Source organism: Gracilinanus agilis, chromosome 1 (genome assembly GCF_016433145.1).
Source record: "Gracilinanus agilis isolate LMUSP501 chromosome 1, AgileGrace, whole genome shotgun sequence".
Taxonomy (NCBI): domain Eukaryota; kingdom Metazoa; phylum Chordata; class Mammalia; order Didelphimorphia; family Didelphidae; genus Gracilinanus; species Gracilinanus agilis.
In genome coordinates this window covers 28,719,072-28,736,471 of record NC_058130.1, presented here as the reverse complement: position 1 = coordinate 28,736,471, position 17,400 = coordinate 28,719,072, and the positions used below count along the sequence as shown (strand labels likewise).

Here is a 17,400-nt window from a genome sequence, read left to right as displayed (position 1 = left end):
CTTTCTTTCTTTCTTTCTTTCTTTCTTTCTTTCTTTCTTTCTTTCTTTCTTTCTCTCCCTCTTCCTATTCTTCCTATCTTTTTTAAGGAAAACTCATTTTTATCAGAAAGGTTATGAAAATAACCTATTCTGTAGTGAAAATGTGGGAATCTTTCTATTAACTTCAAGGGTGTTTTTGAAGACATCTGTAAAATCTTCCATTTTCCTTGGTAAAATTGGCCAGCTCCTGACTTCTGAAGGATGTGTTATATAATTTGCTCTCTGGGTCACATCTGGAAAATGAACATACAGTTACACGCAGAGCTGAAATTTGCACTGATCTGCCTGACAAGACCAAAAAAAAAAATATACCCAACAAAAAAACAAAACCATACCCTTGTCACACAGAAGTTAATGAAACCAGTATGCTTCTGCTCACTCTGACTGCCTACCCCCTCCCTCCTCCACTCCCCATCCCATCCCATCCCCACCATTTGAGAGGCAGCGGAAAAAAACTTTGGCTTTGGAATCAAAGGGTCATTGGCCAATCCTGGCTTTGCTATTAAAATCTGAGTGACTCCGAGACCATCTTCACCTCTCTAGGGGGTCATTTTCCTCATTCATAAAATGAGACAATGGGATTGCATGATTCCAAAGGCCCTCTCTCTCTGAAATCCATATGGTCTCTGAGCTCTTTTTAAGCTAAAATAAAACATAGATCATTCTATTTACTAAAATTGGAAGTTTTATAGTTTTAAAAAAGTCATTTTAACTGGTCGTATAGCCAAGAAGACCTTTAGCACTTACAAACTTTGTGACCCTCTCACTTCTCTGCCCTCTAGGCATCCATCTTTGTGAGACTACAAGGTGCGACTGCATTGGTAGAGGGAGTTTCCTCACCCAGGAGCTCCCTACATCAGTTAAATTATAGGTTTAGTCCCAATCCCTATTTTGTTATCATGCTACAAGCATCAAAGAACAAGGACAGGGTACAATCATACTAATGATCTGAGATTACATATGAGGATGGGAGTGACACACTCTGGAAAAGGAGAATAAAAAAAGCAAATGTAACCTGCCATTTACTACCCGTGTGACCTTGGGCAAATCCCTTTATCTGAGTCTTAGTTTCCTCATCAGGAGGTTGGACTCTGTAAGTCCTGAAGTTCCCTCTAGCTCTAGAGCTAGGATTCTGTTCTTCCAAGGTATTATACAACCCTGGGCAGTTCATTTAACTGGGCCTCAATCGCCTGTTCTGTAGAGAGAGGGGATTGGACTAGACCAGTGATGGGCAAACTTTTTAAAGAGGGGGCCAAAGGAAAGAAAATACTCATCTGTCAGTCTTGTTTCTAAGGCAACTCTTTTGAAGTTTCATTGTATTGTGTCCTACTCATTGTATTTGTCAGATTAGGAATAATGTCTCATGGCTGGATAGAACATCTGATGGGCCGCATCTGGCCCATCAGGGATAGTTTGCCCATCACTGGACTAGACATATTTTGAGGTCTCTTCTGTCTCCAGATCCTCTGAACTCACTTTTGCTCTTGTAAAATGTAAGGTCTACACATAACTTGGAGGTCACAAGACAGCTGGCATGGAACTCTTGTGAACAATAGAAAGTAAACTAAGAGAGATAGTATATATATATACCCAACAAAAAAACAAAACCATACCCTACCCTTGTCACACAGAAGTTAATGAAACCAGTAATATATATATATATACTAGTAGAGAAAGTATATGAAGAAGGTGGTTCTAGGAGAAAAAACTCCCATTCCTATATGGAGGACGCTTTGTATTTTCTCAGACCTCGAAATGGAGGGAGGTACTGCACAGGTCGCAGAATGAAGTTTAAATCCTGCAACACTGAACCATGTCCTCATCAGAGGAGGGATTTCCGGGATGAGCAATGTGCCCATTTTGATGGAAAGCATTTCAACATCAACGGCCTCCTTCCTAATGTGCGCTGGGTTCCAAAATACAGTGGAAGTAAGTAGAGCAGGAAGCTGGTTTCCATAGTAAGTAGCCCCTGGGACAAGGCATGAAATTCCCCTCTCTTCCTATCTCTCTTTCTTAGTTTTAATGAAAGACCGGTGCAAGCTGTTCTGTAGGGTAGCAGGAAATACAGCCTACTATCAGCTCCGAGACCGGGTGGTAGACGGCACTCCCTGTGGACAAGACACCAATGATATCTGTGTTCAAGGACTTTGTAGGGTGAGTACAGTAATTCATTTCCTTCAGAGGACTGGCACAGTGCCAGACAGTAGCTGAATGCAGTCTCTGAACAATGGAAACATGGCCTGAAGACCTTGGCTGATGGCAGAAAATCCCCTCTGTGTTCCGCCACAGCTGTCTTCCATGGAAATAGAATTCCCTTTGCATGTGCCCTCCCTTGCCTCCTCCTTCCTGAGCATGGTTCCCATACCTAGGGATAGCATGCAAAGTCACTCATACGTTGGCTATTCCTACTTGGAGCCAGAGGTAGAATGGGACAAATAAGGCATCCACAGTCCAGATGCACACCCTGGGAGGACCATGCCATTGACTCTTTTCCCCAGTTCTGTGCCTTTCTCTGGAGATGTCGAGTGTCCTTGTATAACTAGCCCTCACTCTTGGAACTCTGGGAGAGGGCAGGGGGTCTGGTTAATGATGAAATGCTCTCAGTGTGTCTGATAAACTGTTCAGTAATCAGAAAGGTTAATTGTTAGACTCCAGAATGGGTGGTGAGAACGGAGAATCAGGATGTCCAAGTGATGGAAGCAAGAGATCCTTTCCTAAAGAACCTTCCTTTCTAAAATTTTTTTTAAATGAAGAAGAACATTCTGATCCACCCCATCCTTCAAAAGCATTTTGCTCAATAGATCCCTCCCTAGGGCACATGGGGCCCTCTTAAACTGGCTATCTTCAAGTGGATTGGGTCAGGTCTGATGGGCCCATGATCCTCCTTGGCTCCCTATTGTCCTTCAATCTCCATGCTACATTATTTGTTCCATTAGGCTGCCCATTCGATCACTCTGTACTTGTGCTTTCTAAACACTGAGCATCTAATGTAAGAGAAAAGGCCAGGAGAGACTTGCCAGAGAAATTGAGGAAGGTGGCTTCTAGCACCAAATGAGGTAGACCCCTCCTGACATACTTATAGGACAACCTGTTCAAGAGTCACCAGAGACAGGTGGGGGTGGTCTGCAATCTGTATCATTGGAGGGAAAACCGACATAGGAGATAAAATCAGTTTCTCCTCAGTATTGAGGAAATTAGGAGAAAATAGTGGATTTTAATTTATCCCTTATTTATTCAATTCAATATAATGCGATTAAACATTTATACAGCACTTACTGTATTCAAGGCTGGGTGCTAGGGATATGAAGACAAAGAGCAAAACAGTTCATAGACTTAAGAAGAAGTTTATCTTTTATTGGGCAGAGGAGTTTCTAAGGATAGGGAATATCAAATGTAAAAATCAGAAAAAAACCCTCATATGGGAGAAGGTACATATTAATAATAATAGCAAGAGAGGTAGCTTGATGGCATAGTGGATAGAGAAGCAGGCCTGGAAAATTGAGGTTCTTGTTTCAAACGCGACTTCAGACACTTTCTAGTTTTGTGACCCTGGGCAAGTCACTTAACCTCAATTGCCTAACCTTTACAGCTCTTTTCCCTTAGAACTGATACTTAGTATTGTAAAGGGTAAAAATTATGGTTGATCCCATCTTCACAGTATCAATTCTAAGACACCAAGTAAGGGTTTATTTATTTTTTAAAGCTACAAAGTAATGATACTTAGTATTGATGCAAAGACAGAAGGTAAGAGTTTTCAAAAAAAATTAATATGTAGCATTTATTTATTTGAAATTTTATAGCATTTATAATTCCTTTAAGCTCCTTTTTAAAATTAATTAATTAATTAGGAATATTTTTCCATAGTTATCTGATTCATTTTCTCTCCCTCCCCTTTTCCAAAGCTGGCAAGCAATTCCACTGGATTATACCTATTTCAATATTATTCATATTCGTAATAGAGTGATCTTTTAAAACCCAACCCCCCCAATCATATACCCATATAAAGAAGTGATAAGTCATTTGTTTTTCTTCTGTGTTTCTGCTCCCACAGTTCTTTCTCTCAGTGTGGATAGCGTCTTTCTCATAAATTCCTCGGGATTGTCCTGGATCTTTGCATTGCTATTAGTAGCAAAGTCAATTACATTTGATTGTGCCACAATGTACAAAGCTCCTTTTTTATATTATTTATATTTATAATGTTTTTATATTTTTTTTCCTCAATCACATGTAAAACCAACAAAGCAGTTTAAAAATTCCCTTTATCCTCACAACTCCCTGGGAAATAGTTGCTATCATTTCCCTCCATTTTACAAATGGAGAAACTGAGGAAGTAAGAGTTGAAGTGACTTGCTCAGGGTCATACAGCTAGAAAGTGCCTCAGATGGGTCTTGAACTTAAATCTTCATGAACTCAGGTCTAGTGCTTCATCCATTGAACGATCTGAGGTGAGCTTTGAAGAAAGAGGAGTTTGAGAAGGGAGGGAGAAGGAGGGCATTCCATACATGAGGGACTATCTGAACAAGGGTATAATGGTAGGAGATGATCTGTCATGTGTAGAAGATAGTGGGCAGGTCAGTTTGACAGGAATGGAGAGTGGGTGAAAGGAGTAACAGGTTATCAGCATGAATCTGTGCTTCGTTATCTTTCATTTTCATGCTCACGGTTCATCCAAATGTTTTCTCTCTTTCAGCAAGCTGGATGTGATCATGTGTTAAACTCAAAGGCGAGAAGAGATAAATGTGGGGTTTGCGGTGGCGATAACTCTTCGTGCAAAACTGTGGCAGGAACGTTTAACACAGTGCATTATGGTAAGAATCTATTTTTTTAATACCATGAGGAACAAAATGCCAAAGTTAAGCATTTAAAAAAAATTTTTTTTAAGCCCTTAACTTCCGTGTATTGGTTCCTTGGTGGAAGAGTGGTAAGGGTGGGCAATGGGGGTCAAGTGACTTGCCCAGGGTCACACAGTTAGGAAGTGTCTGAGGCTGGATTTGAACCCAGGACCTCCCATCTCTAGGCCTGACTCAATCCACTGAGCTACACAGCTGCCCCCTAAAGTTAAGCATTTTTAACCACATGTGAAATACAAAAGCATTAATGCCAAGTGTGAAATCAGCCAAATGATGCTCTTGTTATAATATTGATTGTTAAAAACTACTGCTCAAAGGGAATTTGGCTTGTGGGTTCAAATTCTGGCTCCTTTTTCTTTGCTAAGAGATATATTTTCTTCGTTCAAAGGGAACAAATTACTCAGGACCCTCCTAAATGATTTCCACCTCTTTATTTATTTATTTGTTTATTCATTCATTCATTTATTTATTTATCTAGTTATCCTTTTATTTATTGATTTGCTTAGTCATTTGTTCATTTATTTATTTATTCATTTATTTATTTGCTTATTTTCATTTTCGTTTTTATCATCATCATCATCATCACCATTTTAGGTTATAACACTGTGGTCCGGATTCCAGTGGGTGCTACCAATATTGATGTACGACAACACAGCTTCTCAGGGAAGGCAGAAGATGACAATTACCTAGGTGAGATGAGCAGGCGGTAGATCTCTTTCGGCTATACTTCTGTTCTTGTTTATGGGAACAATGAGCAAATCTGTTGGGGGTGGTTTGAATAGGCCCTCAGAGACCATACAGAGGGGTGGGGTGACCATTTCAATGAAGAAGATGCCCTTTTAAATTTGGAATTCTTTTCCCTAATAAATACTTGCAGCTTATATGTTTTTTTTAGCTGCTCTTTTTTTTTTTTAAGCTTATATGTTTTAATATCTTGGAGCTATACAAATTTATTTTGGTAGTACAAAATTTAAAAAATAATAAAGCTGACCATAACCCCATGGTTATTTTTTAATGTGCTTGGTATGGGTGTTCAGAGGGAATTCATTATTCCCATTAGATAGCGTTTTGTTTTTTTTTTAAACCTTCTGAGTTGGTTCAGCCACTTATTGTCTTCTTATGACTTTATAGAATTATAATGTTAAGTGAGGAAACTGAGGCATAGTGAGGGCCCTGGCAAATAATGAGTGGGAAAACCAGGCCTAGGATACAAATTTTCACTAACTCGGGTCTCCTGTTCTTTCTACATAAAGGTGATTTCTGTGCTTAACATTTTTTTTTAAACCTTTAACTTCTGTGTATTGGCTCCTTGGTGGAAGAGTGGTAAGGGTGGGCAATGGGGGTCAAGTGACTTGCCCAGGGTCACACAGCTAGGAAGTGTCTGAGGCCCGATTTGAACCTGGGACCTCCCGTCTCTAGGCCTGACTCTCAATCCACTGAGTTACCCAGTTGCCCCCTACTGTGCTTAACTTTTAAAGTCATATCTGGATCTGAGAGAGCATCCAAGACTGAATTAGAAAGATCTGGGAATGTTTAGTCTGGAGAAGAGAAGACTCAGGGGATTCATGATGGCTATTTTCAAGTATTTGAAGGACTGTCACTCACAGGAGGCATTAAACTTGGCTTCCTCGTTCTCATGGGGAAGAATTTGGCATAATGGGTAGAAGTTGCAAAGGAGGCAAGTTTAGATTTGAAGCAAGGAAAAGTTTCCTAATGATTAGGGTGATCTCAAAGTGGAATGGACTGTCTCAGAAGTTTCCATTAAAGGATTCCCTCCTCTTAGGGTTCTTTGAACATAGACTGTGGGGTCTCTTGTCAAGTATGGCATAAAGAGAATTCTTTTTTTTTTAAACTTATATTGATTGGATTGGGCAGCCTCTAGGAATGCATTCTGACTCTGTGATCCTCTTGTTCCCTGAATTGAAATGATCCAATGCAATTATTTTTCCTTTTTAAACCCATACCTTCTGCCTTAGAACCAATATTATTTATTGGTTCTAAGGCAGAACAGTAGTAAGGGCTAGGCAATGGGGGTTAAGTGACTTGCCCAGGGTCACACAGCTAGAAAGTATCTGAGGCAAGATTTGAATCCAGGACTAACCATCTCTAGGCCTGGCTTTCAGTTCACTGAGCTACCCATCTGCCCCTTAATGTAATTATTTTTAAAGGTTGACTTGGACCTCAAACCAACCAAGACAATGCTGAGCCTGAGGTATTCCCAGAGCTAAAAGATATTGGCAATGATGGCCAGGAAGTGACTTTAAATGGAAATTAATCCATGCTAATTTCATCTGTTCCGGCCATTTAAAAAATATTTGCTTATTTATTTATCGTGTGTATCTGTGTATAAGGCAGCATTTTACACGCCAGCTACTGCAGCTTCAAGACTGTGCCTTCACGTGTTAACCTGTGGTTGCATAGCTTTGAGGTGGGATCAGAGCAGAGGGATTCCTTAGGTGAGATGGGATTCCAACTTCATTTCTTTCATTAACAGGGTAACTAGACTGAGACTCGGGCCAGGGGCATACGACTGCTTAGATTCCAGCAAGTCAGGTTGACTGTTTTACTTATGCTGCATTTGAGGGCAAGATGGAGACGGGGACTATGATTTAATTCAATTTAAAACGAGTTGAATGGCTCAGCCCAGAGAGTTAGACTCTACAGTGTCACGTGAACTTGGAGGGAGATTTCCCAGGAAGGTGCCAGAGATCTGTCCTTGGTCCTGTTCTCTTTAACATTTTTATCATGAGTTGAATTAAGCCATAGAAAGCATGCTTGCTCTGTCTGCAGCTGACCTGGCTCCTAGCCTACCTTCCTCGTCTCATTGTATAATTCCCCTTCATGTGCTCAATAGGCCATCCAAAGTGGGGGTCTTGCTCTTGCTCACTCACACAAGGTAGTCCATCTTCTATCTTTGGACCTTTGGACAGGCTGTGTTCCATGCCTGGAATGTACTTCTTCGTCGATTGCCTTCAGTGTTGATAATGCATAGAGTGTGGCACCCAGAGTCAGCCAAACCTGAGCTCAGTCTGGCCTCACGTACTTTGCTCTTTGTCTCTGGGCAAGTGATTTAACTTGTTTGCTTCGATTGTCCTCATCGCTAAATGGAGAAAATGATAGTAAGCAACTCCTAGGAGAGATGTGTTGGAGCCAGTTCAAAGTGGTTTTTGAAAGTCTGTTATTAAATTTTCAGTGTTAACATTTTCACTTCAGAAACTGGCAAATACTACAAATCAGGGCTCGATTGATTGTTCTGTTGATCTTCTAAACTGCAGAAAATGACAGAAAATGTTCATAGTTCAGAAGAAACTTACACTTGTGCTGTACATATATTTTTCTGAAAGAGCTGCTTGTTAAACATTTATCATCTCATTCCCAGCGATTGTGAGGATAAAATGAGATATTTGCAAAGGGCTTTGCCAACCTTAAAGCACTATATAAGTTCTAGCAATAATGATGGTCTCTTGGCCTCACACTCCCCAGCTGTGTGACCCTGGGCAAGTCACTTGACCCCCATTGCCTAGCCCTTACCACTCTTCTGCCTTGGAGCCAATACATAGTATTGACTCCGAGATGGAAGGAAAGGGGTTTTTTTGGTTGTTGTTGTTTTTGTTTTTAACATTTTTAAACCCTTAACTTCTGTGTATTGGCTCCTTGGTGGAAGAGTGGTAAGGGTGGGCAATGGGGGTCAAGTGACTTGCCCAGGGCCACCCAGCTGAGAAGTGTCTGAGGCCAGATGTGAACCTTGGACCTCCCGTCTCTAGGCCTGACTCTCCATCCACTGAGCTACCCAGCTGCCCCCAAGGAAAGGGTTTAAAAAAAAATAATGATGGTCTCTAATGTCTTTCCAAGTTTAGCTCATCCTCTCCTACATGAGACTTGTTATGATCATTCCAGGTCCAAGTACTTCCCCCTAAAAATTGTAATGCTAAGGTTATAATTTTGTATGTTTTCTTATAATTTTAATGTTTGTACCATAATTGTGGTCATATTATTACTACCTTGTAACTTTTATTATAATATATTGTATGGATTACATATTCCCAAGTAGCCACTTTACAAGTGAAAGCTTGTAGGTGATATACATGCTTGTATAGATAGAGATACATTACAATGGAAACAGAAGCTCCCTGAGGACAGGGTCTTTTTCATTTGTCTGTATCACCCCTGGTGTCTAACGCAGGAACTGGCATAGAATAGATTCTTACCAAATATTTGTTGAAGGGGCAGCTGGGTGGCTCAGTGGATTGAGAGTCAGGCTTAGAGATGGGAGATCCTGGGTTCAAATTTTACCTCAGATACTGCCTAGCTGTATGACCCTGGGCAAGTCACTTAATCCCCATTGCTTACCCTTACAGCTCTTCTGCCTTGAAACTAAGATACTGTATTGATTCTAAAACCAGTTGTAAGGTTTTTTTTTTTTTAAATGCCTGTTGATTAATTGGTGATATTCAGCTGAGGGTGACAGCTTTCCCCATTGGAGGACAGATGGAATCCAGTAAGATTTCAATGGATTGGATCCAATAAAGGAAAATTTTTTAGAGATGAGTATAAACGATCTGGACATATTTTTAAAAACCAATTTCATAAGTACGAAGTGAGAAAGCTCTGGTGGTTTTAATGGGCTGCAAACGTAACATGAGTCAATAAAGTAATCAGACAGCCAAAAAAGCTAATGACATTGTTGGATGCTTGAATGGAGACATAATGTCTAGAATAAAGGAGACAATGATTCTGCTCTGGTTCTTTACTGGCCAAGTCCCATTTGGAGTCACTGTGTCTCAGTCCTGGATGCCACTCTTGGGTCAAGCTAGAGAGAGTGTTGAGAAGATTGCAACCAGGGAAAGTGAAGCGATACTGGAGAACCTGCCAAGCCCAAATTCAGTGGAAGGAAATGTGAATATTTGTTTAGTCTGAATGGGGAAGATTTGATCACAGTTGTCCTGTTATGTAGCAGAAGGGATTTTTATTCTTTACCCGTAGCACCCATGAGTGGAATTTGCTTGATACAGGGAAAGCATCCTTTTTTTTTTTTTAACCCTTCTGTCCTAGATTCAATACTAGGTATTGGTTCCAAGGCCAAAGAGTGAGGCTAGGCAGTGGGGGTTAAGTGACTTGCCCAGGGTCACACAACACAGCTAGGATGTGTCTGAGTCCAGATATGAAGGCAGTGCCTCTTGTCTCTAGACCTGGCTCTCAATCTACTGAGCCACCTAGCTATCCCTCATAGAAGTTGTTCTGAACAGAAATGTTCCAATGTGGAGTTGATTAGCTTGAGAAATTGTGAGTTTCCTGACACACAGGTATTTAAGTAGGGGCTGAAAAACCACTTATTGGAAGCTTTGTGGAGGCAACTTTTATTCTGGTGAAGGTTGACATAGATGACCTTTGTGTCCTCTTCCAGTTCTTTGGTTCTCGGGTTCTGTGCAATGCATTTCCGTTGTCTCCGTTACTTAGAATTCTTTTGTACTAAATATGGTTTAATATTTCTTTAATGATGCAGACACATTGGCATACTTTGGGATTCTGGAGTGCATCAGGGTCATCATTCAGATTTATCCATTCATGGTGACATCCCTCACGATCCTAAAAGTGATGTAAAGTCATGTGGCGGAGATGATCTCGGGTTCTTGGAGGCTGTGCCAATAGAGCACAAGCTCTGTGGCTTTGACCACTGGCTTTTTGCCCAGCCTTCTCCCCACTTTTCTTCTTTTTACCTTAGTATCTTACTTGTTACTGTATGAGAGCTCGTCATCTTTCCATCTGGAGGTTTTGATGGACAACGTATAGCAGAGAGATCTAGTTCGCCCAACCACACCCTCCTGCCTACACTTCAGATCTGCCACGGAAATGACATCGAATATGTGTGTCGCTGGTGACTGAGGCTATTTGAGAATGGTCTGTTTGGTGGGAGGGGACACCGCACTTAGCACATGGCTATGTCACATCCTGTACTAATAAATCAGGGAGCCATAGAGGCAAACATAGGAGCGAGAAGACTTTGGCAGAAGTCAAATGTAGGAAGAGTGATCAGGGGCTGGAGCTTGGACCTTGTAAGGAGTGACGTATATCTGCTGCTTAAGCAGCTACTCCCTAGCTCAGGGGTCGGCTCTTTTGAGGGCCAGATCTGGCTCTTTCTGCAGGAGCCATAAAGTCCATTTTTTTCAGGTGCTGTTACAGGAGTGGCACTGGGAGCACTGTACGGCTCTCACAAAATTACATTTTAAAAAATGTGGCGTGTATGGCTCTCACAGCCAAAAAGGTTGCCGACCCCTGCCCTAGCTGGCCAGTGTTCTGATTCCAAAAGAAATAGGGGCAAGAGAGCCGACCTTTTGTATAAAAATTATTCAGCATGAATATAGAAAAATGTTTTACATGACTGCACATGTGAAATCGATATCAGATTGCTTACTCTGTCAGGGAGGCGGGAGGGAGGAAGGAAGAGAATTTGGAGCCCAAAGTTGAAAAAAGAATGTTAAAATTTTTATATGTCATTGGAGAAAAAAATATTAAACATAAATAAAATTACTCAATATATTCTGCTTTTATCCTGTATAAAAGAATTACAAGAAAGGAAGGGGAAAAAAAAGAAAACACTTGCTAAGCACCTACTATGTGCCAGGCATTGGGCTAAGTGCTTTATAAATATTACCTCATGATAACCCTGTGAGGTAGGTGCTGTCATGCCCATTTTGCATTTGAGAAAACTGAGGCCGAGGATGAAGTGATTTGCTCCGGTTTACTCAGCTAGACTAGATTCATGATCAGGCCTTCCTAACTGTAGGCCTGCTACTCTGTCCAGAACCAGGAGCCAAGGGATGGAGGTTCCCATGGATGGAGGCTCAATATCAAGAAGTTTCCTAATCATTTACAACTCTCTAGATATGTGCCTGGACCCCTCAGGAGGTGGGGATTTCTCCTTCTCTAGGTACCTCCTAGCAAAGGCTGCTTGCTCATTTGTCAAGGTTATTAGAGAGGGATGCCTTCTCGGATTCAGGTTGGATAAGATAGCCTCTAAAATCTCTCCCAACTCTGAGACTTTGCATTTATTTTGGGACGGACAAAGAGCATCCTTAATTGTTTTCTTTAAATTAGGGACCCCGGATTTGTGACTCACACTACGGTCCAACAATGGACCAAGTCCCCCCTCCTGATCCCAGTTTGATGGTGGAATCCTGCATACATTACTGCTAGAATTTTCCATTGAAATCAATTGGCCCTACATGCAACCTGCTTTATGAATTAATTTCCACCAAGCTGAAAGCCATGTCAAAGAAAGCTATTTCTTTCTTCTTCTTTAAAAGAGGGAGAGGGGCAGTGGGATTCTCTGCCATTCTTCTCTTTGCTTGAAAAATAATCTCCTTCCAAGTGTGGCCTTGGTCCACCTTCAACTTAATTGACCAAGGTCAAGCCCCTGTATTCAGAGGAAGCAGCCAGATAACCTTTTATTTCTCATTGAAGGGTTCTTAATCTCCTTGTAAAGGATGAATGCAAATTTAAAGATTTGTCATCAGGGACAGGCATTCTGGGGTGTGTGTGTGTGTGTGTGTGTGTGTGTGTGTGTGTGTGTGTGTATGAGTGTGTTGAAACTTTTATAAAAAATGGATATTCTGGGAATGCCAGGGACAAGTGTGCCTCCTTTGATCTTGAGTCAGAGTTTTCCACATGTGAGACTTGGTTCCAGTGAACCCCAGAGTGATCATTTAACAATTTGAGAAGAATTCCACGTTGACATTAGGCCCAGGGTAGGTCAGTGTTTGCCATTCTGTTAGAGGAAGGCTCAGCGAACGAACCCGACGACGAATGTTTAATACGTCCTAAGTTGGGTCCGATTGAACACCCCCAGCAAGGCTGGAGCTGGGATTTGTTCAGGTATTAGTTGCTAAGCAATAGGCTTCATTATTCCTCAGAGCTTGTGGTCAAAAGGCGGACTCCTTTTGCGTCGTTCTCGGGAGGGAAGGTTGTCGAGGAGGGAGCCTTTGTGTCGGCATCAGCGTGGCTGTGATGGGTGAAATAGCGGAGAAACTAACCCAGGAAATTAGCCTGTAATCACATTAGTTTGAAGTGGTGCGGCTGCAATGGGGGCGGTTTTCAGGAAATCATTCGTTTCCTAAGGGGCTAAAGCAGAAGGCCTGACTGTTCAAATTTTTTCAAACCCCTTCAAAAGTGAGGGTTAAAGCAAAACCATCTCCAGTCCTCAACCTCCACTCCCCAAAGTTGCCCCTACACAAACTTGCTGAACTTTCTCTTGGGTCTAGCTTTCGATATATTTAATTCGCACCTAATAATTATCTTCTGAGATATTTAATTCACTTTTATCAGCATTTAGAATCACAGAATTTTAGGGTTAGAGTTTCAGAGGCCATCCTGGTACAGGGGGTAGATCATTGGCTCTGATGTTAGAGGAGCTGGGTTCCAGTCCGGACTGATATTTATTGCTATGCGACCTTGCCCGTGAAGATCCAAGTTCCCTGGGTCCCAACTTCCTCTTGTGTACAATGAGGGGATTAGAAAGGTGTCTTGGAAGTATATCTTCTAAATCAATGGACCAACAGCTTTGGAGCAAGAATCCACTCTGCAGACAGATAGGACAAGTTGCCATGCATGCTTTGCACGAAGACCTCCAGTGAACAGAAACCCTCCATTTCCTGAGGCAGCTGAGTTTTAAAAGTCATCGCCCAGTTATTTAGCAAATTGGGAAATAATAGGTTGCTGCACAGTAAGCACCTATGATAGCTCCCCCCGTCCATGAAGTGTAAGAGTTTATACCATAGCCAATATGTCTTAGAACATTGCCCAAGGTTGCACAGCCAGTAACTGCCCAAAGAAGGCTTTGAACCCCCATCTTCTTGGCTCCAAATCTTGAACACTTTGCATTATGTATCCCACACTGCCTCTGTTCACTTTAGTTTTTATAATTCAGAGACAGGAATTAATACATTTCTCAGCCATCCTGAATCTTCTCCCATTTTTATTTTTAAAAGACTGTATCACTAGGTTCCATTAGTGCAGTGGTTCCCAAACTTTTTTGGCTTACTGTTCCCTTTCTAGAAAAAAATATTACTTAGCACCCCCTGTCACATACTATCACCACCCCCTTACAGTTATTCATCACCCCCAAATGCACCTGTGGCCATCACCACTCCACTGAATCGCTGTAGCAGCCACCAGGGGGCAGTGGTGCCCACTTTGTGAATCACTGCATTAGTGTGACAAGTGTCCTGGGAAGTGGCCTTATTATTTAAATTTTTATTATTCATTTCTATTGTTTTAGAACTAGCGACAATATTTCACATATAATTTATAACTTCAGATATGTGAATTCAAATACTACAACCTTTTCCTATGATCCATACCACATTCATCACAATCTTACCTGTAGTTTTGATCTTAACAATCATTGATTTAGAAACCGGTGAGCCCTCAGGGATTGTCCAGCCCAGCCAGCCTTCTCGTTGTACAAATAAGGAAACTGAGACCCAAGTTCACGGAATGATTTTCCCCCAAGGTCACAAAGGTAATAAGTATTAGAGGCATGTTCCAGGTACCACAAAGAAAGGCAAAAACCATTAATTACCTACAATTTATCCTGCTTATAGCTTGTTTGTCCAGAGTTGTTTATATGTTGTTCCCCCATTAGAACTCTTTGAGACCCAGAACTCTCTTTGTATCCCCTGTATAATGCCTGGCAAATAGTAGGCACTTAATAAGCATTAACTGACTTGACTTGCATATTGTAGGCTATGGACCAATATTTTTGTTCTGCTTATTGACTGACTGACAATAGATTTCCTATCCTCAAGGAGCTCCCATTCATTTATAGTACACTGGAGCCAGTAGCTTATTCCCCATCTCCAATTTGCCCTGTACCTTAAAAAGATTACCCTTAAATCTCTTCCTGTTACAATCTTTCTTTTTGCCCAAGGACTCTTTCCCTGATAACTTCCAGCAAGAAGTGATGATTCCCCCTTCCAACTCTTAGGCAACTTTGACTCAATCCCCTCTTATACACTGGTGAAATCAGTTGTGTTCTAAGTTCTAGTAAATTTTTGAGGTGTGCATATGTCTTAAAACTCAGGAACGAGGGGGCAGCTGGGTAGCTCAGTGGATTGAGAGTCAGGCCTAGAGTCGGGAGGTCCTAGGTTCAAATTTGGCCTCGGACACTTCCCAGCTGTGTGACCCTGGGCAAGTCACTTGACCCCTATTGCCTACCCTTACCAATCTTCCACCTATAAGTCAATACACAGAAGTTAAGGGTTTAAAAAAAATTAAAAAAAAAAAAGAAAACTCAGGAATGAATGGATGAATGAATAAATGAAAAAGCATTTATTAAGTATTTACTGTATTCCATACACTGAACAAAGTGCTAGGATTACATCTAGGAAAATTGAGATAGTCCCTGGTCTCAAATAATTCTGATTGGGAGAGATAAGACATATAAGACATAAAAGAAATGGTGGAAAGTTAGGTGGAAAGACCCTAGAATCATAAGAGTGCAGCAGTGAGGCAGATGGCAAGACCCATTATTTCAGGGATTATACCCCTTTTCATCTTTGTGTCTTTACTACATTAACACATGCTAATCATATGTTTGTTGGATGCATTTAAGCATATATATTTTTCTTTTTAGTACTCCATAGTGCTACATGTAGGCTTTCTATTTAAGAGGAATATTCAGAAAAAGAATTTCCTAGAGATCCGTCAATGCTGGAGCACTCAGAAGTTCAAGGGGATCTTTCCTACCATATCTGCTTGAGGTGTCCCCATTTCTGGTCACCGCCCCCCTCCCCAATCAGGTCATTGAATCCAATATCCTTCTTTCTAGCATTATCCAGCAGCCAAGGAGAATTCTTACTCAATGGAGACTTTGTCGTAACTATGTCCAAAAAGGAAATCAGAATTGGGAATGCCGTCATCGAGTATAGCGGCTCGGACAATGCAGTGGAGAGGATCAATTCAACAGATCGCATTGAACAAGAGATTTTGCTTCAGGTAAAGCTTTAGAGCCCAAATCAGCTGCCTTTTCTCTTCCTAGTAAAGATGGTATGCAGAAACAATCTGTCTTTTTTTGTGTGTCCATGCTTCAGGTCCTCTCAGTGGGTAATTTGTATAATCCTGATGTACGTTACACATTCAATATTCCAATTGAAGACAGCCCTCAGCACTTCTACTGGAACAGTTATGGGCCCTGGCAGGCATGCAGTAGACTCTGCCAAGGTATCTACCTGGAGGTTGGGTTTTGCTTTGTTTTCTGAATAGGTGACCTTCTGGCAGTCTCTGGAGTTCTCTGTCCACCCACTGGACTCAAATCTCCATTTTCCATGTCCTCAGTCATTTGAACCTGGGTTGAATAATTGAGAATGCTTCCTGCCTCACTGGTTCTGACAGGTTTGCAAACACAGATGAGTCTCTAAATAATCATCTCTGCTTCAGTACCCACGTTTGCTTTTTTCCCACTCAGGGCCAGATGTTGAAGTCAGATTATCTGAATGAAGTCTTTCCCCCTTCTCCTTAGTAGATAACATAATGAATAACTTTTTCCTGGAATGAGAGTTGTTGTTTTTTCTTTCCTCACTCAGGAGAACGGAAGAGAAAACCCGTCTGCACCAGAGAATCTGATCAGCTCACAGTTTCAGATCAAAGGTGTGATCGGATTCCTCAGCCAGAGCCAGTCACGGAACCCTGTGGCACCGAGTGCGAATTAAGGTAAGGCTGCGAGTTGTTGTATTCATATTGCTATGGCATTCATATTTTCCTTGACTCTCAAATCCTTCTCTGTTTTCTCAAGGAAAACAGTGGCTGCCAACTTAGAGCTGATTGTTGGTAGAGCCAACATTTGGAGCTGATTCTCCAAGTCGAGGGTTTCCATATTGTGAAGATGTCCTGCTCCTCCTTTGTCTAGCAGATTGACAACACCAACCCAGCATGCCAAGCATTTATTAAGAGCCTTTTATGGGCCAGGGACTGTGCTAGGCAAAACAAAATAGAGCACCTTCATTACTGTATTCAATAGCAGTGTGCCAAATCATAGAAGTGGCAAATTTTAGAGCTGGAGGGGACTTCTGTAGCCTTCACGAAAGGGGGGACAAATGCACATCTGGCTGTGTTGTTACTTGGTAGGGGGAAAGGTACAAGAAATTCAATTCATTCAAATAGTGGATAAAGGTCAGGAAGACTCTTCCTTGCAATGTAACCCTGGGCAAGTCACTTAACATTTCTGAGTCTTAATTTCCTCAGCGTGTAATGGAAATGATAATAGAACCTACTTCAGAGTATTACTATAAGCATCAAATGATATTTCTTATGTAAAGTATTTTACAAAACATAATGTACCATGTCTCTTCTTCTTCCTCCTCCTCTTCCTCACCAGGAAGACCTGGATTCAAATCCTGTCTTCTGATACATAATGTTTATATGACTTTGGGTCAGTCACTTAATTGCCATCCAGCTGACTTGATGACAGTCTATTTAAAGTGACTTTTTAAAGAGAGAGTCCCACATAGGCATAGCC

At 41.4% G+C, this 17,400-nt stretch overlaps 1 protein-coding gene across 1 annotated transcript in view; it reads left to right on the top strand.

Annotated features, from left to right (window-relative positions):
• Window positions 1–17,400, top strand: part of ADAMTS9 (ADAM metallopeptidase with thrombospondin type 1 motif 9) — a 223,766-nt gene that overhangs the window by 85,272 nt on the left and 121,094 nt on the right. Inside the window, exons 14-20 of the mRNA XM_044675724.1 lie at window positions 1,787–1,968; window positions 2,057–2,193; window positions 4,730–4,847; window positions 5,484–5,579; window positions 15,715–15,881; window positions 15,977–16,106; window positions 16,469–16,595. Coding sequence (XP_044531659.1) covers window positions 1,787–1,968; window positions 2,057–2,193; window positions 4,730–4,847; window positions 5,484–5,579; window positions 15,715–15,881; window positions 15,977–16,106; window positions 16,469–16,595 — 957 coding nt within the window. The remainder of the gene's footprint in view (window positions 1–1,786; window positions 1,969–2,056; window positions 2,194–4,729; window positions 4,848–5,483; window positions 5,580–15,714; window positions 15,882–15,976; window positions 16,107–16,468; window positions 16,596–17,400) is intronic.